This window comes from Eubalaena glacialis, chromosome 4 (genome assembly GCF_028564815.1).
Source record: "Eubalaena glacialis isolate mEubGla1 chromosome 4, mEubGla1.1.hap2.+ XY, whole genome shotgun sequence".
Taxonomy (NCBI): Eukaryota; Metazoa; Chordata; class Mammalia; order Artiodactyla; family Balaenidae; genus Eubalaena; species Eubalaena glacialis.
Genome location: NC_083719.1, coordinates 184,268,855 through 184,282,268, shown reverse-complemented (window position 1 = coordinate 184,282,268; position 13,414 = coordinate 184,268,855). Strand labels below are relative to the sequence as shown.

At 44.4% G+C, this 13,414-nt stretch overlaps 1 protein-coding gene across 1 annotated transcript in view; it reads right to left on the bottom strand.

Moving 5' to 3' along the window:
- LOC133090712 (uncharacterized) overlaps window positions 1–13,414 on the bottom strand; it is a 34,609-nt gene that overhangs the window by 6,876 nt on the left and 14,319 nt on the right. Inside the window, exons 4-5 of the mRNA XM_061189072.1 lie at window positions 13,094–13,220; window positions 12,476–12,659 (exon numbers count right to left, since the gene is read on the bottom strand). Of these exons, the coding sequence (XP_061045055.1) occupies window positions 12,476–12,659; window positions 13,094–13,220 (311 nt within the window). The remainder of the gene's footprint in view (window positions 1–12,475; window positions 12,660–13,093; window positions 13,221–13,414) is intronic.

The following is a 13,414-nucleotide window of genomic DNA, read 5'->3' as shown; positions in this document are numbered from 1 at the left end:
TAAAATTTATTTATTTTATTATTTATTTTTGGCTGCATTGGGTCTTCGTTGCTGTGCGCGGGCTTTCTCTAGTTGCGGTGAGCAGGGGCTACTCTTTGTTGCAGTGAGCGGGCTTCTCATTGCAGTGGCTTCTCTTGTTGCGGAGCACGGGCTCTAGGTGCGTGGGCTCAGTAGTTGTGGCGCACGGGCTTAGTTGCTCCACGGCGTGTGGGATCTTCCCGGACCAGGGCTCGAACCCGTGTCCCCTGCATTGGCAGGCGGATTCTTAACCACTGCGCCACCAGGGAAGTCCCTGACTGGGAATTTTAATATTTCTTGTTTAGAAGGCAAAAAGAAGGGACTGGGGCTAAAATTAACTTGTAAGGAAACAAGTCAGTTTTGTTAGCTAGACTAGGAGAAAATTTCATCATTTTTGTGATTTGCATAATTCTTTTGATCCTGTGTGATGACATGATCACAGAGTACTCTTGCTTGTGCCTTACTCCATAACACCCAGTGGCCTTGTCTGATGACAGTGTTGTTTAAAATGGTTTCTGTTTAAGGGACCTGCCTGGTGGTCCAGTGGTTAAGACTGCACTTCCACTGCAGGGGGTGCAGTTTCGATCCCTGGTCGGGGAACTAGGATCCTGTATGCCACCACGTGGCATGGCCAAGAAATTAAAAAAAAAAAAAAAAAAAAGGTTTCTGTTCAGCAAAACACCACAGCCTAGGAGTGAAGACCAGGCCAGGTAGATCCCCGTTCCCAAGGGCTGATTCTTTTTTCTCACTATGTGAACATTTTAGTATGTTTACTATATATCTGCCACTGTTTTGTTTCCCATAAATTAGTTCAGTTAATGTAAACTGAGGTAATCCTCCAAAACTATAATGTAGATACTCTAATCTCCTTTTGTGAGTTAACTGGGGCCTACAGATTACAAAGCTAGCAAGTGGTAAAGACAGGATCAGGATTCAAAACAAAACCTTCTAGCCCTGAGACCATGCTCTTCACTGCATGTTAGTCTTTGAACCTCCTTAATACACCAGCCATTCTAAGCTCAAAACAAAATTAGGCCCAATCATGGCACACATGGTAGACTCTCAATGCAGAAGCAGGAAACAAGTCCTTGCAGTTCTCATTTGGCATCAAAGATGGAAATATGTGTCTTGGTAGAAAATAATCCATGATAAGAGAGATAATAGGGAAAGCAGGAGGGTGTAGTCTGTATTTTCTTTTTCCTCTGAAAGGCAGGGGCATCAGTGAGTGAGGATGTGTTCATTAACTTATAATTCCATCATCTAGTGTCTTAAGTAAACACTACTAAAGGAAATACTCAAGGGAAGTAGAATAATGAGTCTCCATAAAAATAAAATCGTACAGACTTGTGGTTGCCAAGGGGGAGGGGGTGGGGAAGGGAAGGATGGGGAGTTTGGGATTAGCAGGTGCAAACTATTATATATAGGATGGATAAACAAGGTTCTACTGTATAGCACAGAGAACTATATTCAATATCCTGTGATAAACCACAATAGAAAAGAATATGAAAAAGAATATATATATGACTGAATCACTTTGCTGTACAGCAGTAATACAACATTGTAAATCATGTATACTTCAATAAAATTTGAAAAATAAAATAAAATCCTACTCATGGTTCAATTTGCAATAATTAAAAGCTTTAGCTCATGTGACATGTACTTAGGAATTGGAAAGGGTTTCTGTCATCAGTGTCCCATCATTTATTTGGGACACAGAGTGTGGCTGTTTATAATTCTTTTGAAAGAACTGTAAATTGGATTATATATTTGGCATTATCATTTTGCTATTATAGTATAGTCCAATGAGAGTTTTGTATCCCGGAAATCAGAGTTGCCCCCTAGTTTGCAAAAGGAATATGGTCATTTGCACAGCTATACCCTAGCATGTGCCTTTCCCTATAAGCAGAATGATACCTATACAAGCTCTCGGAAATCTCCCGGTAGATGCAAGGAAAACTGCGGTCAGTGACGGGATTTTTCTGCATCATAAGTCCATTTCAGCTCTCAAATTCCTTTCCCAAGCCCATTTCTGTGTCTTTTTGCTGAGAGACTTCATTAAGGGATCCACACCTGTCTCCATTTTGGGACTATTTCCCCTAAGCAGTGCCATGTGGCAGTGACCGGGAACAGAAAACAAGGGCAACCAGGGCCCAGGACAGTTACTAACAAACTTTGGGCCAAGGGCAGAGGAACCGGCTCTCGATCATCTTCAGCTCAGCAGCAAGTACCAGGGTCACCACGCCTACCACAGTCTCACCACCGCCTCGACGCTGGGCCCACAGACGCCGCATGCGCAATCACAGCCCCTGTGTCGCAGTCGACCACCACGGGTCAGGAGCAATCGGGGCTGGGGCTCAGGGCTGCACATGCGCAGTCCACACCTAGAGCCACCTGGACTCTGGCTCCTTAGTCATTCGCAGGCTCCAGGCCGGCTTTGAAGAGCCCTCCCCTTTGTCCTCCAAGTTCACTCACTTCCTGGGACACCACCCCAGGGAACCTGAGCCCCTTGAAAAATGCAGTTGGAAGAAAGACAGCCCGCAGAGACTAGATTCCAGGCCCTCATTGCTTCCAGCACACAACGCGGCCTCCACGCCCCACCAGCTGCCCCCAGAGGCTGCTGGCCGTTCTGACCTTTGTCGACTGCCCAGGTTCAAGTGGATTATCCTTCCCGTGTTGGAAGCTGCGGCCTCTGGTTTTCCGGAAAAGCCCGAAAGGACGCCAGGCAGGGCCGAAGGTAGCGGAAATCTCTGCCTTCTAGTCCGGCCTCCTTGGACCTCACTTCCGCTTCCAGCCGGTAACCATGTACTGAGGCCAGGCAAGGGGTTGGGAAGTTTCCCGAGGCTTCAACCTCCCTTCCTTCCCCGACCATGGCTGCCACTGGGAAGGCAGCTAGGTGCTAAGGAAACCACAGCGAATGCTGAGAGACTTAGTAGAGAATATGACAGCTAAAGAGGGATTGCACACCTTGGCAGCCCCAATGCAGTTCCTCCCTGAAAACAAATGGACAACCAAAACCCTCTGTATCGGCAGGTAGTGAGGGGCCTGTTCTTGGAAGAGACCTAAAGCAGAGTGGCTGGCTGGAGCATCCTTTTTTTAAAACATCTTTATTGAAGTATAATTGCTCCACAATGGTGTGTTAGCTTCTGCTTTACAACAAAGTGAATCAGTTACACATATACATATGTTGCCATATCTCTTCCCTCTTGCATCTCCCTCCCTCCCACCCTGCCTATCCCACCCCTCTAGGTGGTCACAAAGCACCGAGCTGATCTCCCTGTGCTATGCGGCTGCTTCCCACTAGCTATCTATTTTACATTTGGTAGTGTATATATGTCCATGACACTCGCTCACCCTATCACATTTCACCCCTCCCCCTCCCCATATCCTCAAGTCCATTCTCTAGTAGGTCTGTGTCTTTATTCCCATCTTGCCACTAGGTTCTTCATGACCTTTTTTTTTTTTTTTCCTTAGATTCCATATATATGTGTTAGCATACTGTATTTCTTTTTCTCTTTCTGACTTACTTCACTCTGTATGACAGACTCTAACTCCATCCACCTCATTACAAATACCTCCATTTCATTTCTTTTTATGGCTGAGTAATATTCCATTGTATATATGTGCCACATCTTCTTTATCCATTCATCCGATGATGGACACCTAGGTTGCTTCCATGTCCTGGCTATTGTAAACAGAGCTGCAATGAATATTTTGGTACATGACTCTTTCTGAATTATGGTTTTCTCAGGGTATATGCCCAGAAGTGGGATTGCTGGGTCGTATGGTAGTTCTATTTTTAGTTTTTTAAGGAACCTCCATACTGTTCTCCATAGTGGCTGTATCAATTTACATTCCCACCAACAGTGCAAGAGTGTTCCCTTTTCTCCACACCCTCTCCAGCATTTATTGTTTCTAGATTTTTTGATGATGGCCATTCTGACTGGTGTGAGATGATACCTCATTGTAGTTTTGATTTGCATTTCTCTAATGATTAATGATGTTGAGCATTCTTTCATGTGTCTGTTGGCAATCTGTATATCTTCTTTGGAGAAATGTCTATTTAGGTCTTCTGCCCATTTTTGGATTGGGTTGTTCGTTTTTTTGTTATTGAGCTGCATGAGCTGCTTGTAAATCTTGGAGATTAATCCTTTGTCAGTTGCTTCATTTGCAAATATTTTCTCCCATTCTGAGGGTTGTCTTTTGGTCTTGTTTATGGTTTCCTTTGCTGTGCAAAAGCTTTTAAGTTTCATTAGGTCCCATTTGTTTATTTTTGGTTTTATTTCCATTTCTCTAGGAGGTGGGTCACAAAGGATCTTGCTGTGATTTATGTCATAGAGTGTTCTGCCTATGTTTTCCTCTAAGAGTTTGATAGTGTCTGGCCTTACACTTAGGTCTTTAATCCATTTTGAGTTTATTTTTGTGTATGGTGTCAGGGAGTGTTCTAATTTCATACTTTTACATGTACCTGTCCAATTTTCCCAGCACCACTTATTGAAGAGGCTGTCTTTTCTTGGAGCATCCTTGACAAGGGATGTTGGCCCTTGACTCTCAGGGCCTCAGGCTCTTATCATGTGGTGGTGATGTCCCCTTGGCAGTTTCTTATGGTGAGTGCCTTTGAATGTTATGCACGGTGAGGGCTCATCATTGTGAGGTCCCTTCCCTCACCAGGTCGGCTGAAAGACCCTCCTTTGGGATTTGTTTTGAGTGCCAAGGAACATCACTCTGCCACATGGGAAGGGGGTGAGAACTGTATGGGTCTGTTATGAGCTTTGAACAAAACCCTCATTGTTTGTGTGTGAATATATAAGTATCTGAACCTGGTCATTCAACAAGCGTTTATTGATCACCTATGTACCAGGTCCTGTTCTACATGATGGAGATGCAGCAATGAATAGACACACACACACACACACACACACACAAAGTCATGGGGATGTAATGAACAGCAAGGTGACTATAGTTAATAATACTGTACTATGTATTTAAAAGTTGCTAAGAGAGTAGATCTCAAAAGTTTCAGTACACACACTGGGGAAAACCCAGAGACAGGGAAACACTACAGTCATCCATGCAGTGAGATGCACAGACAATTGGCACTCCTGTCAGGACACAGGAACCACCACTCAAACACCTTAACCTTCCCAGACAAATGCATGTGGTGGCGTGACAAAATCACACAAACTTTGTCACTGGGACATACACGTGGACACACTCAGACACAGACACCAATTCAGACACACTGGCAAAGATGATGTCTCCAGAGAAACTAATACACTCCCAGAGATACGCAGTCTACGGCCTCTGCGACTCCCCCACTCCCCAACAGCTCTCTTTACTTAGGACTAACCAACATCTGATACGTCATCTATTTCACTTGTTATCTCTCCTCCTGGTACAGGGACTACACGTTTCCTGAACCTGCACAGCACAAAACGCCTCTCTCCCTAAGAACCACAAGAACCCAACCTGTGGAAGAAGTGTCAGGGGCCCGATGTGGCTTGGGTTATGATGTTCCAGCCCCCCACACTGCTGAGGATTCTACCAGCAACACACTCATCACTACCTTTACCCTTTGTCACTTTGCTTTCCAACTGGAAACTCAATGCGGGCAGCAATGGTGTCTATCTTGTCGACTGGCAGCCATGTGTCCTGCACTGTCGTCCCCTCGGCAGCACTCTCTGCTGGTCTCATGTGCCCGTAGACTCCACTCTGTCCGCCCTGGGTGGCCCCAATGTCCTCCCGGAGACGCCGAGGATGGGCGCTTAGGGAGCGCGGACTACACATCTCCAGGCCACAGAGATAAGTCTTGCTGATGCGCAAGAGGTGGTGACCCGACTTCCATCTTTCCCTGGGTGGCCTCTCAGTCGCCCCACCCACGAGCACCTGTGCACTTCTGCGAAGTCTGCGATCCCGGGTGTCTCCAGCAGCGTTTAAGACGCGGTCGCGTTGCATGCCGGGAGGAGTCTGGGAGCGGGGCTCTGGGCGTCTGCAGCGTCTTTTTCTGAGATCTCCATTTCCCACAGGCCACAGCGGCTGAGACTACGCTGAGCGCAGGCATTGGTAGAAGTGCGCATGCGACGCGGCGGGGCGCGACCCAGAGGGGAGGTGGGGGGGGAGGCGCGACCGGAAGTAAGAAGTTTGAGCGGGATTGGCGCACCTGCAACCTAAATCCTCCGGTGGTGGATGATCATGGGGCAGTGGGTGTATGCGCGTGCGCGCCGTCGGGCAGGCCATGGCTGGAGGTCTCTTTGACGTCCCTGGAGGTTTTGAGATTGGTGTGCGCCTTGGAGCTTGTGGGCGCTGAGCTGATGCTCCTGAGGAAGCGGGGGTTGCTGTGGCCACAGGCCGTCTGTCGCTTTGTCGCAGGTTCTGCTACTGCTGTGTTTCTGTCATCTCCCAGCCCCATGCGGCTGCCGCAAGGTTCCACGAGCGGGAGTGTAGAACCCTCATGATGTCTCCCAGCAAGAAGTCACAGGACCCGGCCTGATGCAATTTTAGAGCTGGATGGCCTCCAGACAGGCCCAGGAAAGACATGACGCTGATGCCCAAGGATTAAGAGGCCCCCAGCCGGGTCTGTTGGGGAGAACTGTAGGGGCACTTTTATGGTTCAGACCAGAGCATTCCCAGAGATCTCACTGGAGGAACCTGGCATAAACTCGGAGAAAGATTCCAGGAGCCCTTTCACTTCTCTCCTGTTGTGCAAGGCTAAGGACAGACGTGGTCCTTGCGGGTGTTTCCTAACTTTAGACCGGGTTCCAAGAATCTGTTTGGCCCCAAGTCCTTCTCCCCGCCCCCTCCAGGTCCTTCAGCATTTACTGAGGATCCCAAGATGGGGGTGAGGTGGGTGTCAAGGTTCAGGAGTTTTAAAATTCCCTTAGCAAACGAAGGCTTTGTTTTTCTATTATTTTTAATATACATGCAGTAAAATTCACTATTTTAAGTGAAGTGCCATGAGTTCTTATAAGTGCAGAGATACACCAACACAGTCAAAATGAACACGCCATCACCCTGAAAAGAACACAGGTGCCCATCTGTTTTCAAATGCCCCACCCATAATCACTGACCTGTTTGTTTCCTGTACTCTTGTCCTATCCACATCTCATAAAAGGAAAGCCTTCCTTTGTTAGGAGTCTTTTTGTAAAACTTGATGCCATTTTTCTAAAATTCAGAAATCACACTTGCCTTCCAGTGTTCTAAATGTCCAACACTTCCCAATAAAGATTAAGCAGAACTAAAACCTTCAAACCTGACATTCCATTTTTATGAGCTACATGAGTTTGGGCAACTCTGTGCCCCCCGTGCTTGTCATCATCTGAATGATAGGAGGGAAGGAGGTACAGATGATTGTCAAATCACATCAAACTATGGAATGCTATGAAAACCTAAGTTAGCATGGAAAAAAAATTAGAGGTTAGACATCAACTGCTCTTTAATAAAAATAACTGACTGCTTCTGTTCTACCAATTAGTTTTAGCCAACCTCAATTACTTACGCTTTCTACACTCACCAAACACCAGCCCAAATCGGAAAATATATTCTTTCAAACAACCTCTGACTGGTACATCCCACTGTCTATGCATTCATTCAAATTGCTTTAACTCAATACATCCAGTTTTCTTTGATCAAACCAATGTGGTCCTGGTGGCTTTTGGCTAGAGACCATTGACAAAACCATTATTTAAGCTTTTATTATTAACAATGAATAAGCAATCCATTTAATGACAGATGTTGAAGTATGTAACAATAAAAATGTTTATATGACAAAACACCTTAACTTGCATATGCCAGCTAATACTGTCTCAGACTGTATAATGCTTAAATTAACAATATTAGTTGACTTAAAATCCATAATTGCAATGGAATACTTTAACATATTCTCAGTACATGAAAAGTAATAACATTTGTTAGTATTACGGGTTGAACTGTGTACCCCCCAAAATTCGTATGTTAAAAGTTCCAGTATCTCAGAACATGACCTTATTTGAAAATATGGTTGTTGCAGATATAATTAGTTAAGATGAGGTCATATTAGAATAGGATGGGCCCTAACCCAATATGTATGGTGTCCTTATAAAAAGAATGCCATATGAAGAGACAGGCATGCACAAGTAGAATGCCATGAGAATATTTTTTTTGGGGGGGGTTGCGTTGGGTCTTCGTTGCTGAGCGTGGGCTACTCTTTGTTGCAGTGCGCGGGCTTCTCTTGTTGCGGAGCACGGGCTCTAGGCACGCGGGCTCCAGTAGCTCTGGCATGTGGGCTCAGTAGTTGTGGCGCACAGGCTTAGTTGCCCCACGGCATGTGGGATCTTCCCGGACCAGGGCTCGAACCCGTGTCTCCTGCATTGACAGGCGGATTCTTAACCACTGCACCACCAGGGAAGTCCCCATGAGAAAATTAGTTACACTTGTTGCAAGCCAATGAGCTAACAGAAGCTAGGAGAGTGCTGGAACACATCCTTCCTTAGCACTTTCAGAGGAAGCATGGTCCTCCCAACATCTTAACTTTGGACTTCTGCTTCCAGAACCATGAGATAAAAATTTCTGTTGCCCTAGCCACCCAGTTGTGTGGTGCTTTGTTACAGAAGCCCTAGGAAACTAATACAGTTAGTATACAAATGATTTGGAAACACAGTAAACAAGGTATTTCTAAGACATACCTACAAAAGATTTTTCTTGAAAATAAAACACTGTTTTTAGTGACTTAGAATCAAACATAATAATTAAACCCATATCAAGGAACTGCATTCAACTCTAACAGACATCTCCCCAAACTTACGAGGAAGATGTTTGTTCTCACGTAGGACTGAGTCCGTGCATTTAAAAATACAGTAAGGCTTCCCTGGTGGTACAGTGGTTAAGACTCTGCACTTCCACTGCAGAGGGCACAGGTTTGATCCCTGGTCGGGGAAGTTCTGCGTGCCACATGGTGCAGCTGGGAAAAGAAAAAAAAAGAAAAAAGAAAAAAAAAACACAATACCTTAACAAAGTCCCATGCATTGTTTTGTTTTCCTGCAACATTGTAGCTTTTGTGGTAGAATCACGATCAGAGAGTCACTAAAAGTTTTGAGAACAAAGAGTTCGCTATACAAATTAGACCTTGTAAAATATGTTAACATCTAGAGAAGAGTGGAATCACAGCATCAGAGATCACTAAACATGAGTCTGAATTAGTGGTCTGCAGGACATGTTAGGGTTTGTAGGAAAATCCAAATTGTGAGTGCCTGACCACATGACTGAATCCCTGACACCAAGCTCTTGGAGGTATTTATGGAAGCCTATAACTCTGAGAAAAATAGAAATCAAGTACTTGGCATTTCTTTTGATGAGACTCTTGATTGGTAAGGCCAACAATGAGGAAAACTGGCTGAAAGCTGGTTTCCAAGTAGCCCCTATGCATCTCTCTCTGATACTTTAATGTGGCTGCAAAAACTTAGTAATGGCTTCATTTCTGCCTTCCAAATTTCATGCCAATAGGCTACTGGTAAATTCGAACACAGAATCATGAAGGGATTCTGGGAACTGTAGCTCCTAACATTACCCATGCTGACGTAACACAATCCAGAACTCTGTATCTCATGGTCACATCACAAGCGTCTCTTAAGTAAAAACCCACTGTTTAATTCGCTATCACAAGCAAGGACAAAGCAAAGGGCAAAAGCTGAAAGTAACAATTCACATGAGACTGTACACTTGGAAGAACTCTGCATAATTACAAATTTCTGCCAACTATTTAGAAGAAAAACAGAATAAGGCTCCACTGGCCTACATAAACAAAGATTCTCTCAATCCATGGTGGAAAACATATAATGGTTGACAATCCAGAATCTGCCACACTAAGCCAGTAGGAAAATCCAAACAAATACCACAGTGTCATGGTTCCAATAACCTCTTAAAGGACAATTCAAAGAACTAACATATTAAAACTACTTACATATTAAAAATACACTTCAAATCACCCATGAGTCCAACAAACTGTAAAGAAAAATGTTTTATTTCCTAAAACATAAGAAAAAACACTTCCTGCAAAATTTACGTACTGTAGCCAAAAGAGTACTTCAACAGTTAATTTTCATCTAAATGTTTATTTGCAAAAGAACTGGAAATACACTCTCTATGGGTCCACTTTAGTGATGAAGGACTCATAAAGGCAATACCAGGTTTACAACTTTTGTAAGATTTCTCTCCTGATGTGAATTTTCTGAAGCACTGTGCATGAATTCATTTGCAGGAGGATTTCCCGAGTTACATACGTAGTGTTTCTTGGTCGTATGTATCCTCACATGTCTTCTTAAGGATGAGGAACAACTGAAGGCCTTCCCACACTGCTTACATTCATATGGTTTCTCTCCAGTGTGCATTCTCATATGTATTGGTAAAGATGAGGGCCATTTGAAGACTTTACCACATTCCTTACATTCGTAAGGTTTCTCTGCAGTGTGTGTCCTCACGTGCTGTTGCAAAAGTTCAGGCCAGCTGAAGGCTTTCCCACATTGCTTGCATTCATAAAGCTTCTCGGCAGTATGCCTTCTCATGTGTCTTTGTAAGGAGATGTGGCAACTGAAAGCTTTCCCACAGAGCTTGCATTCATATGATTTGTCTCCAGGATGCATTCTCACGTGCTCTCGACAGCAAGCGGACAAACTGAAGGCTTTCCCACATTGCTTACATTCGTAGGGTTTCTCTTTAGTGTGTGTTCTCGTATGTTTTCGCAAGGATATGGGCCAGTTGAAAGTTTTTCCACACTGCCTGCACTCGTAAGGTTTCTCTCCAGTGTGCACTCTCATGTGTCCTCGAAAGGATGAGGGGTGGCTGAATGCTTTACCACACTGGTTACATTCATAGGGTTTTTCTCCACCATGCGTCCTTTCATGCCTTCGAAATGACTGGGGATAAATGAAGGCTTTTCCACATTGCTTGCATTCATAGGGTTTCTCTCCAGTGTGAATCCTTTCATGCCTTCGAAAGGACTGGAGATAAATGAAGGTTTTCCCACACTGTTTACATTCATAGGGCTTCGCCCCCGTGTGTGTTATCATGTGCCTTCGAAAAGCCGAGGAATAACTGAAGGCTTCCCCACATTCCTTACATTTATGTGGTGTCTCCCCAGTGTGCGATATCATGTGTCTTCGAAAAGTTGAGGAATAACTGAAGGCTTCCCCACATTCCATACATTTATAGGGCTTCTCTCCAGTGTGTGTTATCATGTGTCTTCGAAAAGTTGAGGAATAACTGAAAGCTTTCCCACATTCCTTACATTTATATGGCTTCTCTCCAGTGTGAGTTCTCACATGACTAGTAAGACTTGAAAAATCAATGAAGGCTTTCCCACATTGCTGACATTCATAGCTTTTCTCCGCAGTATGAATCCTTATATGCCGGTTGAGGGAAGAAGTACGAGGAAAAGTTTTTCCACATAATTTACACACATAGGGTCTCTCTCCACTGTGGGTTCTCACATGCGTCCTTAGGTGTGAACGACAACTGTAGGCCTGACCACATTCCTGACATTGATACGGTTTGTGTCCAGTGCAAACAGCGATGTGACTCTTGAGGGATGAATGATGCGTGAAGACTTTTCCATCTGTACTGCATTCATACCTTCTTACTCCAGTAAGAGTTTTCTGGTACAGGTTAAGATTTGGAGTCTGACTGAAGCCTTCCCCACATTGATCATTACTTTCATGGAGTCTCTCCACCACATGATTTCTGTTAAAAATGAGAAGCATGTTATCAATGGTTTGATTAATAATGATTTATTAGTAAGTACGAGAATTACATTTTCACCAGTTTCAGTGGATTTTCTCCCCGACTTCCTTTTCTTTAAATAAATTACTTATTTATTTTTGGCTGCATTGGGTCTTCATTGCTGCGCGAGGGCTTTTCTCTAGTTGCGGTGAGCGGGGGCTACTCTTTGTTGCGGTGCGTGGGCTTCTCATTGCGGTGGCTTCTCTTGCTGCGGAGCACAGGCTCTAGGCGCACGGGCTTCAGTAGTTGTGGCACACGGGCTCAGTAGTTGTGGCTCGCAGGCTCTAGAGCGCAGGCTCAGTAGTTGTGGCGCACGGGCTTAGTTGCTCCACAGCATGTGGGATCTTCCCCGACCAGGGCTCGAACCCATGTCCCCTGCACTGGCAGGCGGATTCCCAACCGCTGCGCCACCAGGGAAGCCCTATCTGAATTCTTTTAAAGTGGAATGAACTCAATGCCACAGAAGGGGGCTCAATCACAACCATTACAAAAACAATGTTTCTTAAACATGGGCTCTTCTGTTGATTGTTTCCAGCTGTTTCTATCATTCAACATCAATCTCGCATTTAAGAAAAAAAATCATCGTGAAAATCTCTATGAATAAACAAATTTGATCTAGGCTTACATGTGTTTTGTTTGTTTGCTTTTTAAACTTTATGACATACTAAGATTCCCTCCTGGAATACTGCTTTCTCTCATGAGTGCGACTCACCTCGGATGTCTCCCTTGATCTGTGTGCTGATCTTCAAGGCTGAGTTCTTCCCAAATTTTTCCTAAGACGGAGGCCAAGGAATTATTTCCAGTGAACTTTGATATTTTATGCTCCTTGGATATTTTATTCCCATAAATATCCTGCTGAGAAACTGACCCATTGGACTTAAATTGAGTCTCATCATCTGAAAGCAAAAAGGGAACAAATCTTACAAGAAAGGAGGTACCTGTTAGCCAAAAAGGACACTGAGGAGTTTAGCTATGTCAAGACTTCATCAATAACAAGTATAAGGGGTCAAAATGGTAAGCACTTTAATAAACACAGTAAAATTCTCATAAGGTTCAAAAACAGACCTCACTGGGCCCCCTAAGGCCCCATGAAATCTATATCCACCAATGATGCTAAGGGAGCTTTCTTAACAGAAAGAAAAACTCAGTTTAATACATAGATTCTCAGTCTCATGGGGAGAAACTATTAGATTCTAGCTCTCTGATGGTTATGACCACGTCTGTCTTATTAGTTAACGTATTCCCTTTCCACAGTCCAATTCTTGGAACAGTGATGTGCCAGAAATGCTTGTCTCTAAATGACTAAGTGAAGGAATGATGTCATTCTTACCCACTGAGGCCAGGTTTCTGAAGTTTTCCAGCATCACATCTCTGTAGAGCTCCCTCTGAGCAGAATCCAGCAAAGCCCACTCCTCCAGAGTGAAGTCCACGGCCACATCCTCAAAGACCACCGAGTTCTGAAACACCCAAGGTATGTGCAGGAGCATGGGTGAGACTCACAGCATTGAGCAACTGGACTCAAGTCACAGGAAGTTCAAACAAGATTCCATGGTCACCTAACATCTACTCTGTGATCCAGTCATCACACCTCCTACTTTATGTCCACACTCATAGATTATCCTCATAGATTTAACAGCACTAACACACTGAA